Source organism: Oculina patagonica, chromosome 4, assembly GCF_052425735.1.
Source record: "Oculina patagonica isolate OP01 chromosome 4, crgOcupat, whole genome shotgun sequence".
Lineage (NCBI taxonomy): Eukaryota > Metazoa > Cnidaria > Anthozoa > Scleractinia > Oculinidae > Oculina > Oculina patagonica.
This window is the reverse complement of record NC_135761.1, coordinates 33,520,139-33,537,498: the sequence shown is the minus strand read 5'-3', so window position 1 is coordinate 33,537,498 and position 17,360 is coordinate 33,520,139. Positions and strand designations below refer to the sequence as shown.

At 38.4% G+C, this 17,360-nt stretch overlaps 1 protein-coding gene and 1 long non-coding RNA gene across 2 annotated transcripts in view; one reads left to right on the top strand and one right to left on the bottom strand.

Moving 5' to 3' along the window:
• LOC144652371 (uncharacterized) overlaps positions 1–9,420 on the top strand; it is a 34,482-nt gene extending 25,062 nt beyond the window's left edge. Inside the window, exon 3 of the long non-coding RNA XR_013570516.1 lies at positions 9,301–9,420. This is a non-coding gene — a long non-coding RNA (uncharacterized LOC144652371). The remainder of the gene's footprint in view (positions 1–9,300) is intronic.
• Positions 3,364–5,186, bottom strand: LOC144652198 (uncharacterized). The gene is made up of 3 exons (XM_078512212.1): positions 5,160–5,186; positions 3,885–5,072; positions 3,364–3,456 (listed from the first exon to the last, which is right to left on the bottom strand). The coding sequence occupies exons 1-3, from the start codon at positions 5,184–5,186 to the stop codon at positions 3,364–3,366; spliced, it is 1,308 nt and encodes a 435-aa protein (XP_078368338.1).
• Positions 9,421–17,360: the final 7,940 nt, after the last annotated feature.

Below are 17,360 nucleotides of genomic sequence, written 5' to 3'. Positions count from 1 at the left end.
ATGCAAAAGTGGCATTTAATCCAACAACAACCACGACTTAACGAGATATTTAAGAATCTGCCAATTGTTTCTTACAAAAGGGGAAGATCCCTAAAAGACATACTCGTTCGAGCCAAACTCTAAACTGGCTATCACACGTGGATAAGAGTTGTGTAGGCCTGTCACCCCCATCGTTATCACTATAATATAAGCTATTGTAAGTATTTCTCATCTGCCTGACACAAGTGTAAACAGTGCTTACCTTTGGAATCCTTTATGGCTTCGGGAATTACAGCTCTTATGACAGCCTTTATTTCTGGAGGGTAATGTATGTAGGTTGTGTACCCTCAAAGCTATCTTCACCAATTTTGCTTCCAAACTAAACAAGAACGAGTAAAGTGAGCAAGATATGACAAAAGTATAACAAAAGCAAGGTTACTTGCTTCAAATCTATAGATGTTACATAAAACTCACTTGGAGAAGTAAGAAATTTGCCTTTATATTATATTTGGAGGAATTTAATGTGTGAATGAAGCTGGCATTCAACGTGTTAGTAATCTGAGAGCATGAGTGCTCTTCGAGACACCAAAATCTAAAGCCGATGAAATGCCTTATAATAATCACATGATTGTTACACAAATGCTAGCCAAAACAAAAAAAAATAGTAAAAGTGCTCACCCACGTGATTCCAAAGAATCTTCGGTAGATTTCTCTGTGTATTTCCTCTCCAGATTAATTGTTCTTTGGCTTGAACTGCTGTAGGAGGCGAAGCAATTCTGGAGCTGCTATGTGACTAAAATTCAAGAATAAAGCAGTGTGTCCAGAAATAAAGTCAGAATTAGAACAGAAAACGTACCAAATTGCTTCCAACTGGGTAGCAAACAGAAGGATGCCTGCCTCCGCTCGTGTAGCCATACTTTAAGCCATCTTGATTTTGGGAAGAGAAACAACGGAATTAGAATTAAAGTTACCAGTGGGCAAAAAAAAGTTTCTATTGTAACGAGTTCTTTAAATTTCCATAAAATGTCCTTACTTCCAAGTGGTGGTGACTTGATGGATTTTTCAGTTCATTTCTTCTAAAGGAATCAGCTTTTGCAGGTACAAAACATGTGAGACAATAGATTCATTAAATAATTTTTTCCTCCTCGATCTTTCACCACCCCTGTCAGCTGCTGCAGCAACCTCGTCCACATCCCCATTATGTTCTTCAATGTAGCCTCAATATTTATGTTTTTTTGAGCTGCAGAATACTGTTTCTGTGGACTGTTAAATTTTCAAATAGATTTCTCATGATTTCTTCTACCTGGACGCGCGAGGTTTGAGCGTTTTGTTTTGTTTAAGGTAAGAGTTGATGCAAATTGTGTTATCTTTATTTAAGGTGGCCTGCTTCAAATCTTACAGATGACCTATATGTATAAGCTAAGCTTTTATACAAGGAGTGAAGTAAAATTTGTACAGTTGACTGAAGTAAAATTATTTGGATATTTTTAATGGAAGGATTAATTTTAAGAAATGATTCTCACAAGAAGGAAGCAAAAATCAACAGGCCGGAGTAGCCATTGTGTGTCAATTATGTAAAAAAGTGAAATATAAAAGCAAAACCACATCAGTTACAAGTGACCTAAACATCGGTAACTAAAGAAGGGGTTTTTACACCATGACAGTACACCATTCCAAATGCCAAATTTGGGATTGTTTAAAGGCTCTACAAGGCACAATACTGGCTTGAAACTCCCCTTTAAGATTAAGATTAAATTCTTAATCTTAAAGTCTCGAGCTTACAAACAAGTAAAATAACAAGGTATCCTATACTTAAGATTCCCTTACAAATCCCAGAATTAAATTGCATATACAGTGGAACCCCGCTTTACGGACACCCCGGTATTACGGACAGTTTCGTTGGTCCCGACGAAAACCTCATACATTTTCTCTAAAATTAACCCGCTTAATACGGACACCTGTTAATACGGACAACGGACACTTCTCTGTGTCCCCAATGACAAACTCTTGTACATTGTCAACCCCGCCATACGGACACTATTTATCTCTGCACTGTCAATTTTCATTGTCGCGATTATTTGCTAACTTTACCCTGGTCAAATAATGACAGAATTCGACGATTTTTATTACAAAGAGTAGCTTAAAAGCGTGACTTGAAAAGGTTTTGTCGGTCCGCCTGGTCTTGTCGAAAGCTAACAGCTAGCGTCCGTGCAAAGTTAAATTACCGACTCTTTCAGAAAAGACTTTTTAAGAACGGTTACGGTTAGTTTCAGTTACAAAGGAAACTTTATAGAACACGTTCGGTTGCTGTTGAAATGCGTTTTATTTCTTGTATATCGATAAAACGTGTGTCCGTGACTTTTTTCTGAGACCCCGCTTAATACGGACACCTCGTTAATACGGACAATTTGGCATGTCCCCTTGGTGTCCGTATTAACGGGGTTCCACTGTACCGGTCACACCAGATTTTGAACATTTTCTTTGCCAATGCCAGAAACAGATTTAGCATGGAATCAATGGTGCACCTGGTAATACTACAATAATACGGCAGCTTCAGCAAACTTGTGTATCTTGTTCCAAGCATTGATTCCATCTTCTTTCTCTGTGTCTTGTTTCTGCATTGCTCTAGCCTCCTAGCATTTTGTCAGTGAGAAGCATTGGTTCGTTTGGGCCACGAGCTGTGATCCTTTTTCTCAGGGAAACCACCAGGGAAAAACTTGTTGCAGTGAGAACAGCCGCAATTTGCAATGTGTCCCACAAAAACACATAGTTAAGGAGCAACTGGTATGTCTGATGCACAACATAAAAGTGCAGCGCGTATTTTCTGCTCCTTCAGTAGGTAAACTCCAGGTCTTGACCTTAACATCGTGCCACAGTGCATTCAGTTCATCTCAGGGCAACTCATAGTAGCTACCAGGCTTCTTTTTCTGATGAAGCAGTATGGGGCCAATTCCCACTGGATGAGAATCTTCTTTGTCCGCAGGAGCAAGTGGCGATATGTTGTCAATGTGACATCATATTTGCCAAAGTTGAGGGTGGTGACTACTCCAGCACAAAATTTAGCAGGATTTAGGATCTTGGGCATCCTCATTTAGCATTTGTATGAGCTCAGTGAAGTCATCACCTTGCTTTTCTTGATTCTTCTGCTTGATATTTTTAATTTGTTTTAAAGCCTTGGAGGCCAGTGAACGAGGGTGTCTCACTAAACATATCAATCTGCCCAAATTTACTTTGTAGAATCTCCATGTTCTCTTCAAATTTTTCCGTTAGAACAGAAATTTCGGACATGCTCAAGCGTTGCCAACGCAAACAATGTCATCGTTTTGTGTTAACTTTCTTATCATCGCCTCTGAAACAGGAGGAATCTCGCAGGTGTAAACTGCTTTATGAAACTGCTGACAGCAGGAACACTGTACCTGATGCTTTCACCCCACAGGCATTTAGTTGGGGTAAATCCTGATTAAAAAATTCAAGAACCTGAAAAGAAACAAATACACAATGATTAATAGTTCCATATAAAAGTAGTTACTTGCATACATGAACGGACATTCCTACACAGTGCTTTTTTTTACTTTGTTGCATTAGGAATTGGTGAGACTTTTTTGTCCTAATATTCCTTGGTTGATTTGAAGGTTAAGTTCGTTTAGGAACCTTATGTAAGTCCTAATCACCCTTTGTGTAGCCGAAAGCTCTCATTAAATAAGCAGCCACTCAGGTAGGTAGGTAGGTAAGGTAATACTTTATTTAAAACACGGTAAATTCCATTCAGGTATACATAATAAAATAGAACAAGGAATAAAACACTGCCCTCCATCTACTCCTCATCAATAAAAACTTGGATTGTTTTTTTGTTTTCAATTTGGATTGTTTGTTTTCTTTCCATTACATTCAAGTTCATTAATTACGGATTTGCCGGATTTGCGAGAGGTGATTTCATTGATGACCTGCCAAGTCTTACGTGAATTGCACTCGTATGTTTTAAAAGTATTATAATAATAGGACCGTTTTGCATTTTTTATTGCATTGTTTACTTGGTTACGCATCTTTTTGTAATTGTTCCAATCCTCTGGAGTTTTGGTTATTGAAGCTATTCTCTTAAGACGGTCCCTTTGGTACATTATTTTCTTGAGATCATTATTTATCCATGGGCTTCTAGAAGCACGAACACGTTTGATGCGGATAGGGGCGTGCTTGTCACATACTTCTAAAAATAAAGATTTCCACTTCAGCCACATTTTGTTGGGGTTTTCCATTCCCATGAGCTCATCCCACGGTTGAACCACAATATCAGCACGAAAGCTTTGGGCATCAAAATTTTTAAATTTCCGATATGATATATTGTTAATTCCTTTAGTGGGGGGCGGTAAGGAAATTTTACGATACGCGTAAACTAAACTGTGATCACTAATACTAATGTGGGACACTCCCGAGCACAATACGTTATTTGGGTGACTAGCAAATATTACATCAATCAAAGTGCTACTTGAGGGAGTAATTCGGGTGGATTCAGAAATAAGCTGTTTCAAATTATAAATATCAGTGATATTTAGAAGTGTTTGGGTGTTGTTGTTATTACAAAATGTTGGCAACATATTGCAATTTAGATCGCCCATTATATAGTATTCTTTGCCTTCGGTATCCAGCCTTCCAACAAAATCTTCAAAGTCTCCGAATAGCTCAGAAGGAGAGTTGGGAGGCCTATACCATGTACTAATAATAAACGGTTTGGCTCTTGGTTTCGTAATTTCAATCGTTAAATTTTCGAGAGTGGAAAATTTGCGGACTATATAATTAATGCATGTGCGAATATAGAAACAAACACCGCCTCCATTTCTGCCGTTCAAAGGTCTATCTCGGCGAACGATATCATAACCTTCTATTCTAATTTCATTATCACTAATTATTTCATGCAGCCGGGTCTCATTAATTGCTAAGATATCAAAACCACAATTATTGTGCAAGAGTATACGAAGTTCATCTATGTGTTTTGGGAGACTAGTTATATTCAGACATGCCATTTTGAAACCTCGACAATTCGGAATACCTGGTAGTCCTGGTGATTGGTTGAGTTGAGGAGCTAATGTGGACGTTTCCTGTAAAAATAGGTCTGTAAAAATAGGTCAAATAGGTCTGTAAAAATAGGTCAAATAGGCTGTTTGAACACTTTTTAAATTACTAACCTGAAAAAAAACCCAGCCAAGATTCATATAATCAGAGGCCATAAGCATGTATATTATTACCACTTACTTCTCTATGACACCATTCATGTCTGCAGCACCAAGCAGAAAAAAAAGGGGAAAAAAGGGAATTATTGTACTTATGTCATCGTCCTGAGGTGCCCCTGTCCTTGAAAAGCGTGCAGGATGCACGTTCTGATCTCCTGGCTGGTCATTCCTGACCGAAAACACACACAGACCTCGCGCATTTCGTCTCGCACCAGTTGCCTCAATCGTCCACCAGGTAAGTCATCTTCGGTTGGACCCGCCAGAAGGATGACTACCCTCGAGAACTGGTGGCTGTTATTCTGTGGGGATGCGCCCTACCATGTCCTCGTCCTCTGGAAGGAACTGCATTCTCATTGAAAATCGGTCCAACAGTTAACAGGCTCTGAGGGGTTGTAGTGGACGTGTTTAGGGCCGACAATAGAGTATCGGTGAACATGGTCGATATTTACCTCGCCGCTACGGAAATCAGTAAATATCGGCCACTATTCACCTCCACTTTGGCGCGTAATTGTTAATTAACCCTTTATGGAACCCAAACAAAAGAGTACAGTATCAAAGCATTTTGGACCTAAATATGTTGGTCTAAAAAGTGTCATAAACAAGTGAAAACAAGCTAACAACTTATTATCTGAAGGAGATGATACAATAGATATTCGTTTTGGAGAATCTTTTATTTCCCAAGCTGGTTGAAGGAGATCTGTTGTGAGAGTAATCATTCATAGACAAGTATTATGGCATCCAGAAAGTTCATAAAGAACAAACCATCGGTCAACAGGGCACAGTTATAATTGTACACATCATCTGACTTGACATCTTGTTGAGTAGCTGCAGACTCTTCTGAACTGGGTTGTTCAATAGATGGTTCAGTCTGGTTTGTTGGAACATCAGGAGGTGGGTTAAGGGTCATTTTGTGCCTTCTCCTACCTCGTCCATCATACTGGAATGAGTAGTTACAGCCAGGAAACCTGCAGGGAAATCTGCCATCTTTTGTTAGTTGCTGGTTGTTGATTACATCCTCCTTTTCCTGTGCAGTGAGAATTTTGTCTACAAGGCTGTTCACAGAGGATTGGTCAAATACCAAGGAATTAACAATCATTGCTGCTGCCTGGCGTAGATACTCGAGTTTGGCTAGGTTGCTCATGATTTCAAGACTTGGAGGGATGGGACACTTTGATGGTTGGCTGGACTTTGACTGCATTCCCAGAACTTCCACTGCTGCAGCTATTACCCTTGACTGCACAACAACAAGGAAAAAATCTCTGTCTGGACGATATGCTTTGGAAGGATCAGCAGTGACATTTCTGCGGTTGATAGTGGTTCTGTCAGCCTAAAGTGTACACAAGTCACCATCGCTCTTTGCTGAGAAAAATCTTTTGAAAATTAACTAGGAAAAAAAGAGAAATAATCAGATTATTTACAAATTAGGAAAAAACTATTGTCACCAACAACGGATTTGGGCATTGAACATTAACTGCACTAGTCAGAAAATGAAATTAAGGATAATATAAATTCATGCAATCAGTTTTATAGGTTAATATTTATCACGCAAAGATATGATTCAATGGACAGAGATAAACATGAACAAATAACTGACAAAAATTTAATAGTACCCCTTTTTGTCCATAGGGAGAGAGGATTAGGTTCTATGGTTAAGGACGTGTAAACTGAAGTCCTTTGACTACCAAATATATATGTACTATAAAATTGTATTTGCAAAATTTAATATTACCATTTACGTATTGTAAGCAGCTTACTATAACCAAGCAACTTGAACTTTCTGTATCAGACAGTATTATATCCCTTTTTTCATTTCTTCCATGTTGATTAATTCTGTTAATAAAGCATTTAAAACCTCTTCACAAATTTGACTTGCATTTAAGCCTACTACAGTCACATGTTGTCTATTGTGAACTTTACCGAAAGAAGTTTCACAGCAGCATGCCACTCTACAATCTGCAGATTAATGCCTTCAAGTCATGCCTCGGGCGTGAACCCATTAGCAAAAGATGCAATTACATTGACAGCCCTCTCTATTCAAAATGCTCAAATATGCTGGCTCCAAAGTTCTTTTGGATCAGGTTGTGATAATGTTTAGCAAATATCTGGGCATTCTTGAAGAGTTTGGTCGCTGCAGGCATCGTATGAAGTTGTGGGGGACTGGCACTGTCATGGAGAACGTGCTGGTGTCAATGCCTGCTTCACAAAGAAAGCTTTTAGCTTCAGGCCAAGAACTAACCAAAAATCTTTTCTCTGGTACCAGATAAGGAATTTAAAGACATGCAGCAAATAAACAAAAACACACGGGACGACCAGCAGCTCCTTAGGGTTAAATCCAAACAGAACATGTTGAAGCAATAGTGGTGAATAGTGGGTGTAAGCAGAGCAGATAGAAACAACAAAGACTGAATCCAATGGATACCACTCTTAGCAAGGGCACAGTGGAAAGAACAAGGGGTTTTGCCGACAGCTTATCACATTGAATACCACACAACTGAGTCAAACATGTTTTGATCTCCGACACTGTCCAAGACTTGTGGGATATGTAGTTTGCCAGGGTTGAACTAAGGTTTGGGTGGCGGAAAGAGACTCGATTTCAAATCTTTTCAAAGTCTAGATTGTTGCAAAACACTATTTACACACTATTCACATTGTTTTCATTCTGATTCTGTTGGGCACAGGTTTTGTACAGGACAGAGGCGTGGTTGTCATGCTTGAATTGAAAATGGCCTGATCCTGCTCTGTTCATTTGATTTTTTTTTCGTGTTAGTCAATTTTCTGTCCACCAATGAAAAATCAGTTCTTGACATGGGCTTCTCTTGCTCACAGCTTCCTCCTTAAATTGGAAACAGTTAAGCAGAACAGTTAGCATGTTTATCAAGATCTGATTACTGTACAATTATTAATGACCCTACCTATACGTCCTAGTGTTTAACTCTGTCAAAAACAAATTTCAGTTGAGGATTTATGAAAATCTTTCTTGGACGAAAACAAAAAAAATCTATGAAAAATGACATTTGATTAAACAAGAAGATATCACGCCAAGCAGAATTCTTCCTGACACTGTCTACAACTAACATGGCCAATTAATTACTTATGCACAGCACCATGGCCGCAATCAATTCCCCAAACCCCGCTCTGGTGGATGTGGCACACCAATACAGATGGTTGCATGCTTCTTTAACCTTGTCTTTTTTCTTCTCACACCATTTTTCTTCCCCAAGCTTTATCATTACCGTTGTAATTGCTTGTGGCATGTGTGTTTGACACTTTCATATCCATTTGGTAATTCCTTGGTGTTGGTTGGAAATGAAAACTTTTAATGGATATGCCAGCAGACTGAAGATGTGAAAAACCCCGTTTTTCTCCTTCATGTTCCTTGGCCGTGCTACTGCTGGTCTCATTTGTCTAAAGACATTGAAAATACATTGCAGTAAATATTGATCAAGCTAAATAAGCTGACGGTTACAGATTTAGTACTAAATCTGTGGTCTCCAAAAATAAATATGTCACGCATTTGTCATGACAGAAAAATGTCACACATATGCTACACCTTAGTAACGCCTTGCATAGAAATTTAGCTTGTTTCCTATACATAAATTCGTAAAATAACATGTAAAAATAAGTTGTACGGTTTACACTATGTATAAATACAAGCATGTAATTCTAATTTGTAAAACTCCCTGAAGAAGTCCGCGACAGTCGGACAAAACGCGTAGGAGAATAAATCAGTTTTACAAAACAAATATCATTTGTAGAGTGCTGCCCACTAGTTTATTTTTCACCAATTAAAAAAAAGGTGGTAGAAGTATGCCTGCTTACGGGGCACACAGTGTAAAATTCATAATGTCAGGATTCAAACATCTTGCTCAGTCATAGACTGGGTTGCATATTCCTATTGTAGGTTATTGAACCCTAACAGTGACAAAATCTGTTTTAGGTTCTGCAAAAACTCTTGCCTCCTACATCTTTTTTGTTCAGCCTCAGCATTTCACCTTTCAAGGAAAATTCGTTTTTATCTGTCTGCTTTTAGTGAAAGTTCACACTCAATGTCTTGCTCACTTTCAAATGATTCCCTTTGTTCTGTTTTACTTATCAGGCCTTTACTCTCATCTTGTTTGTCCTCAGTGTAAGTACCAGCTGTACATGTCCTTTTAGAAGATGTGGAATCATGGCTCGTTACAAAGGACGAAGGATAACCCTAAAAGGTTCATTGTGCCCAATAATTTAGAAAACAAATGATTTCAAGCTATACCATTGTCATTGCATAGAAACTTGATCTTAAATACTGTGGGTGAAGAGATGAAACAAAATGTTACTCAAGAGAATATGCAAAGTTCTCTGCTGGATTTCAGTCCATTGTTGAGGGAAGGTGCTAGGTGTTTGATGTCATATGCCTCTTTGAACAGGACAAGATTCCAATTATTGTCAAAATCCAATACTGTTGTATTATCACAGACTACTTGGGTGAAATATTCTTTGTCACAACCAACAGAGGTGGAACAATGTCAGTATTTAAAGTATCCGGTGAATTACACAAATTGCGAAGGGAAAGTAAATGAACACACGCTTGCATGTGTTTGTAAATTATTGCACTCACTTTGTCAGAGATAGCGTGATCATGTGTTTGGATAAAAAGAGTTATGTCTGTTTTGCCAGTGTATGCTGATTGGCAATCAGGGCAATTCAATTTGTAAACAGCATGTGAATTATTCAAAAGTGGAACTTGAATTTTGTTGTTGGTGTATAAACATAGTTTCGTTGTCATTTTTTGTCTAAATTATTGGACACAATGAACCTATTCAGATTATCCTTCGTCCTTTATGTACTGAAACTCTCATCAGGTACTGGGTTATGACTCGTTATCACAGGTGGTAAACCATCATCAAATTCATCAGTGCTACTTGTCATCTTATTGGATAACAGGTATAGCCTAATGCATTTTTGCACTTTTCTCCTTTTGTCCAGATTTATACATTTTTCAAGGTCCTATGCACAAAAATGTCCCAATTTAGTAAAATCTTTTAAATTTCATACCTTTTTTTTTAGAAATTTTCCAAGTGTACAGTTTTTCTGTCCAACAACATCTTAAAACAGATAAGCGTCAGCCAGTCACATAAAATGTCCTTTTATTGTAAATGGATGTAACCCAGTTTTAATACAATTTAAAAAAGGTCCATTTACAGTTAACCTTAATGAAATGAAAAGATCATGACACATTATTGGGTAAAACTATGAATGAAGTGATAAATGCAGGCAATGAAAAATACCAATACATGCTCAAAATGGAATTTTGACACCCTGAATGTCCTGGGTTTTAAACAAATAGTTCAATTAGGCTTAATACTTCAAATACTTCACTTAGTCTGAAAAAATAACTTTTTAAATTTTAGGGAGACAAATAGCTCTTAATGCAAGAAATAAATTTGTTAAATCCTTTTATCTAACTCTACAAACAAATTGTAAGTTTATGAAATCTTTTGGCTCTACAAACAAGTCATAAATTTATGAATCCTTCAGCTCTTCAAACAAGTCATAAATTTATGAATCCTTCAGTTCTACAAACAAACAAAGTGGCTAATGTCTTTGAATTAATATAAGCAAATTAAGCACAGGCAATTTATAACCCTGAAACAAAAATTTATTTTAGTTCACTGGTTATACATATATGCAGTGATAATAAAAAATTCTTATAATTGTACTTTTAATTTAGTTCAATGGGTTCCATTAATGAATCAATTTAATTATCAAAATTAATTTCTATAAAACAAGTTATATTATTTCTGATAACAATATAAATATCTTCAATAATAGTAAGTACATGTTATCAAAATCCAAACTGACTTGTGCCACTCTGCGCCTCTTTTTCGGTAATGGCTCAGGGGTATAAACAGCCTCACTAACAGGTACATAGACATACATCTTATATTTGCAATTGTTTAATATAAATGCTTTAATGTTTTGTTTTTGTCTAGCCCATCTAGCAATGTTTGTTTATCAGCACAGATTTTGCCAGCCCCAGTGGTGTCACCTGGTCTTAGTTTTCCTTGGTATTTCCTTGTTGTTTCCATATGTAGAACAACTTTTTCCGTACCCTTGGGCTAACTTTGCTTTGCCCCCTTCTCTAGGTCCTTGGGCTTACTTTGCTTTGCCTCATTCCCTGGATCCTTGGGCTTACTTTGCTTTTCCTTTTTCTTTGGCTCCTTGTGCTTACTTTGCTTTGATTTGGACACATGTTTAGGCAACTGGTTTTCTGGCCAGTAAAAGGTTTGAACAACCTAAAGAAACTAAATACGTAAAAATGTTAGAGATAAATGGCTATTAATTCCTGACATTAATCCTGGCTTGTTTGCTTTTGATTTTACTTAAGCTTGTACTTACTTGGGTTTCACAGAGAAATTTCTGTGTTTGGCCCTGTCAGCTTAACTTGATCATCACTTTTCAGAAAGTTGGACTGCATAACCAGTTTTTTAAAGTCACCTTCAATGAATAAAAAAGCAGATTACATTGATACATAATTACATCATAAAATTTTGGTAATAAATAAACTTCAATCTTTGTCCCCATCACGTCCCTAATGTCTTCTAACCACTGCGGAAAAGGAAATGTCCACTCAAAAGGTGAGAGTGTTAGGAACAGCGTGGGATATCCAAATTGCCGCACCGCATCAATGAGAAGGCGATGTTGGTTTTGCCAGTACTAATGGCTAAACGTTTTGGCCTCTAGGCTCTTGGCTGGAGAACAGCCCGACTTGGCTGCGGTGTTGACTGCACCTGTGATGGTTTTGAATAGCCAGCGGTCGTAATGGTAATACAAGAGCTCGTATTCCAGGCCATAATCTAGCACGGCAGAGCGGATTTTAGTGATGAAGGACACCTTGCTGCTGGTGCAGCCACAGTGCTGCTTCCACGCCTTTAAATGCCTCTATAGATTTCGAACACCCAAGGGTTGCGGACTGCGGTCTGCTTACAGACACTTAGTGAATTTACATACTCCGTGATTTTTTTCCAAACCTTCGGTTTTTGTTTGTTTGTAAGGGTGAACGAAAATTTGCTTTTTATAACATCAAGGTGCTGCTCTGCCACCCTAAGCAGTATTACACTCGGTGGCGGTGAAATTTGGCTTTCTTGCTCGTTTTGTGGGTGAGGGATCAACGTTTTCCACCATTTTTGTTGGTTTTTTTTCGCAACTACGAAACTAATACTTTCTATAAACTGATTATCTCTTTGTTCCTAATTCTATTAATATCTAATTTCCTTGACAGCTGTTAAATACCACTGATTTATTTTTCTTAATAATAATCATTTAACTGTCATATTATTATTCAGATCCTTGTTGAGTTCTGAAGTAAAGCAGCAATTATGTCTTGTTTGCGGGTCCTTTTTTCCTTCCTGATTTGGTTTAAAGTAGTTCAATGAGTTCTGAAACTTTCTTTTCTCTTAACTCTTTTGCACCAGCAAATCAGTCTCTGGTAAGCTGCTCCCCAAAACAAGGAATTTTGATATTTGCCCGAGTATCATCATGTGGAGCGGGTGGTGAAGCTAGCTGATCAGGCCGTCAGGGAGTCTAGACAGGGCAGCAATGGGTGGGCCAGGATTTACATGTACTTCGTCAAGGGGGGCACATAAACCAGCTCTTAATTAAATGTCCTGTGACGTAAATGATTTGATTTAGGACATCAATTGTAGCCTGCGAATACAGCCGAGCAAAGTGATGCCATTCTGCTGTACAATGGTATCAATGCCAAAGTAGCAGATGCCGAAATGAAAAAGTACTTAGATTCATCAACCTGTCGAAGACAGTTTCTTTTAAAGCACTTTGGCATTAACAACGTGGAATGCCCACCTGGACATTCGTGCTGTGACATCTGCGCAAATTCATGTCAGTGTCTTGGTAGTTACTGTGACATGGATTTGTATTTGCCAGTTGGTTATTCAGAGAAGGAAGCACAAGAAAGAACAATATCGGATGAACAGTTGTTTACACTTAAGAAAGAACTTAATGCCCTAAAGAAATCAGTTGTAAGAGAAAGCATTGCTGCTTTGAAGCTTGCATGCCACACAAAGCCACACATTGGGAGCGAGGTCAACTCACAATTGACCTCGCTCCCAATGTGTGGCTTCAATAGCTCAGTTGGTAGAGCATCGCACCGGTATCGCGGAGGTCACGGGTTTGAATCCCGTTGAAGCCCTGAATTTTTTTCAGGCTTCTTTATTCCAATTGCTTAAATTGGAAATTCACTGCGATGATCATTTATCACTTTCAGTCATTATTTTGCTGGTGTCTTTAACATTGTATTTATTATCAAAAGATTACAAGTTTAAATGGTCAATGAGAAGCAAGTACTTTAATGCTTAAGGGCTTAGTCAGACAAATTCCATATTCCATGTATGTAACAAGTGGAAAATTTTGATTGTAATTTTCACCTGACGAAACTTCTGTTCTATTACTGTACATATTTAACATAGTTATATAAGGTCACATAGGGCATTCATTTCAAATGGAGTAAAAAGAATTCATGTGGCACACTATGACCAAATTTATACAACAAATAAAGGGTTCTATCATGATTTTATTTGGAGGGAATCCACAACTGTTTTGCGCTCTTACTATAAAACTTTATAAAACTTATGTTGACATTGTTGACACTCAATATGCTTGTACAGCAAGAAAAAAAATCAACTGGTGCCATTTCAAAGATAATTTCAAGATATATTAATCATGAAATTTCAGGATTGTATAATTAGTTAATTTCTTTACACCAACGGTTGTTTTGTCCTCTTTTCTAAACACTTATACTGTACATCTAATTGTGTTTACAATGGCTACAAAAGGCTACCTTGTCATATTTCACACTCAATATACTTGTATGACAAGACATTACCTTATTAAAAATCTTTTCTAACCTTATTCGAGAAAATTCAGATATAAACATAGACATTTCTCCTCCTATGAGAAATGTAGTGTACATACATTCAAATGACCAATAAATCAGAGTACATGCATACTAGAGGCTCTGAAAACCAATGATGCCATTCGGCCAGATACATATGGGTTCCAGGACCTAGACTGAAAAATCCTAGTGCCATCCCTGTATGTTTATTGGAACAATAACAATGGCTGTATATATTTGCATTTGACCACTGTTGGCAACTGATTCCCAGGGGGGGGGGGTATACATGATGGCGGAGTCCGACAGAGCTTCATATTGCGAACCCCAAAAAATACAGAAGCCTGAAATTTTAGACCCAAAAAAAAAACCTGGCATCAAAATTTCCAACCCAGAAAATACAACACTTAAATACCTCAATACTGACTTATTCAATTAAGCAGAACTTTCTAATGCACGTCGCTGAAAAAAAAGTTAAAATGAATAAGAAAATGAAGAGTTCGCTCGGAGATAAGAACCAAAAAAACACGCGTATTTATATAAGACCTAAAAAAATATGTGACAGATCTCGACCCAAAAAAATACCCAGCGTTTAAATTTTCAACCCAAAAAAATATGTAGGACCCCCCTGTCATGTATACTTCGAGTCCTCCCCCCTGGGACGGATTTATTACACCTATCCTTTCTATGTGTACAATATGACATTCATACAGGTGTTTTTAGTCAGACAGTGATATGTTGGTAAGCATAAACCCATACGGTAGATCACAATTCCTAAAAATATAGTTCTCAATAAGTACCAGAAAAGCTCAGCTCATCGGGCTTTGCGTCCAATCTGAAGCTCGTACTTGTGCCTCTTTATCCATTTGCACATCTTGCCCATCTCCAAACCACGCAGGGGTGATCTTGAAAATTTACAGAAATGTTTGTACTGCCTGCCTGGTGTTTCCTGGAATGCATCTGTTTGGACAAGCAGATTCACAATTTTCAATAGATCATTTCTTGTTGTTTTAACAAAATGCTTCCCAGACCTCTTCATTAAAAAACATTCTTTGGACACATTGTTTACTGTTGCTCTTGCAACAGGTAACATGCGAGCTACCCTTGTTACAGCTGCATGGGTTAGATTAGGGCCAAGCTTCCTTAGTCCTTCTTTGATGGAGTTGTTGTCATGTTCCACCTCAAGGTCCAGTGGAACGTTCTTTCCATTACCCCCACGGTTGTTGACGCTACGGTTCCAGCGTTGCCGATACTCCTGTCGTTGACTCAAAATGGCCTGCTGCTGCAGCTGGAGTATAATGCTTCAAGAGCATATTTGGTGCTTCCTGTGTCAGCATAGAAATGAAGAAGTAGAAACTTCCAGCAGCGCATGATGCGGTCCCCATCGCCTTCAGCTACAGCGTCAGTGAAGTTCATGTACAGTAGGCCATGGTCCATGAGACTACACTGATGATTGAACATGTCATCAGAACTTGAAGTTGAAGCCTGTACATTTGTTGGGGCTGGGGTATCATCAATGAAAAGCCAATGTGAACTCTCATGGTTGCAACGATGCTGTCCATCATATCTACAAAATGACACATAAGAAAATCAATCATACCAAAAAAAAATCTCAAAAAGGTATAACATGGGAATTTATGAAAGAGTTATTAAGAAAGGAAGGAAGGGGGCAATGCAAGTTCTCAGATTTGAAAGCCTATGTGTTAAAGGGGTGTTCAATCAAGTCACAAATAAGGGGAGATACAATTTTATGCTTTCAAAATGCTGCTTATTCAAAGACAAAACTTCATATAACTCAACATAACTTGGTTTATGTCATAGTGTCATAACCGAGATATGTCATTATGTTTACTTGGCACTCTTAGGGGTTGAATCAAGAGCTGCGTCTCATCCAAGAATGCTACTGTTCATTTACCCAGGCCAGGGCTTGAACCTAACTATTATATTCCAAAGTCCAATGCACTTATTATTAGGGTACTTTGCTTTGCCTGACAAAAAGACTGAAGTTTATCTTAATGTTGACAAAAAATTGGTTACCGAAACATCTTGTTGCATCCACTGAATCTGCAAGGGAACCGGCTGTCTGGTGTCATTTCAGCTTGACAGGCTTGTTGGACCTCATGATCTTCTAGGGCTTGATCGATTATGCTGTTGTAGGACTTTTCATCCACAATAAATTGGTCTACAATTTGGGAGGCGATATTCCTTAAATAAAGACTTTTGGCCATCTTGTCAAATTTGGAGTCATCTCCTGGGTAACGGTGCTCTGTTGCAGGTACCCCTTCAACCTCACCCATGCCAAGTATCTTCAAAGCACAAGCAAAGCACAAGCCACAATCCGTGCCTTGACTGCTAACAAGAACATTTGCTTGTAGGGGCATAAGCGTCATAAGCATGAGCATCAGCCTGTGGTTGAACAGTTCTAGAAAAACAGAGTTCGCCCAGCTTTGAGCAGCTGGGGGTCTCGCATAGGCTCCTCCACACATGGTTGAACAGTTACCAGAAGCAGAGTTCACTTGAAAATCCAACTCGAAATCCTAACTCGAAAATCTAACATGAAATCCTAACTCGAAAATCCAACTCGAAATCCTAGCTCGAAATCCAACTCGAAATCCTAACTCGGGAGTTAGTTTGTCTAGCTGAAAATAGGAAATTGGCATTGGCACTATGTCAAGAATTGTTTAGTATGCCAATACTTGTAATCCTGCAAAGTTTGGTGCTTGTATCACAAATCGCACAATTCACGAGCTAAGCCGCCGGACTAAAACATAAGCTCTTGAAGCGAAGTTTTGAGGGCTTAGAAAGGCCTCCTGCCAAGAATGTCACAAACTGGAGGAAGGTGCTTCCAAGAATTTCTTTGCATTTGGACATGAAGTCGTTCCAAGAGATAAAAGGCAATGGGACTTCTAATTGAAGTGGGGTGCACTTCATTTACTGACTTGGAAGTGCAGCTTTAATACCCATTCCTGAAAGGAACTATGCACTTCATGTACTGACCTAGAAGTGCAGTTTCCTGAAAGGAAACTGACGATCTTTGGGTGGAATAAGAGCACCATTGGAGTTGAGTGGTGATATTCTTCTCAGTGCCACTTAACTAATAGTGTGGAGAATCAGCTGCTATGTTTTGGATAAGTTGCTTTAACATTGAGACGTTTGCATATCCATAAACTTTACATAAATTGCACAGACCAGCCAGCATTGTGTTACTGCAAAAATTCTTTGGCATGTGGGCATAGATGTAGCTCCTTTTCACCCTTCCAGGGAATTCC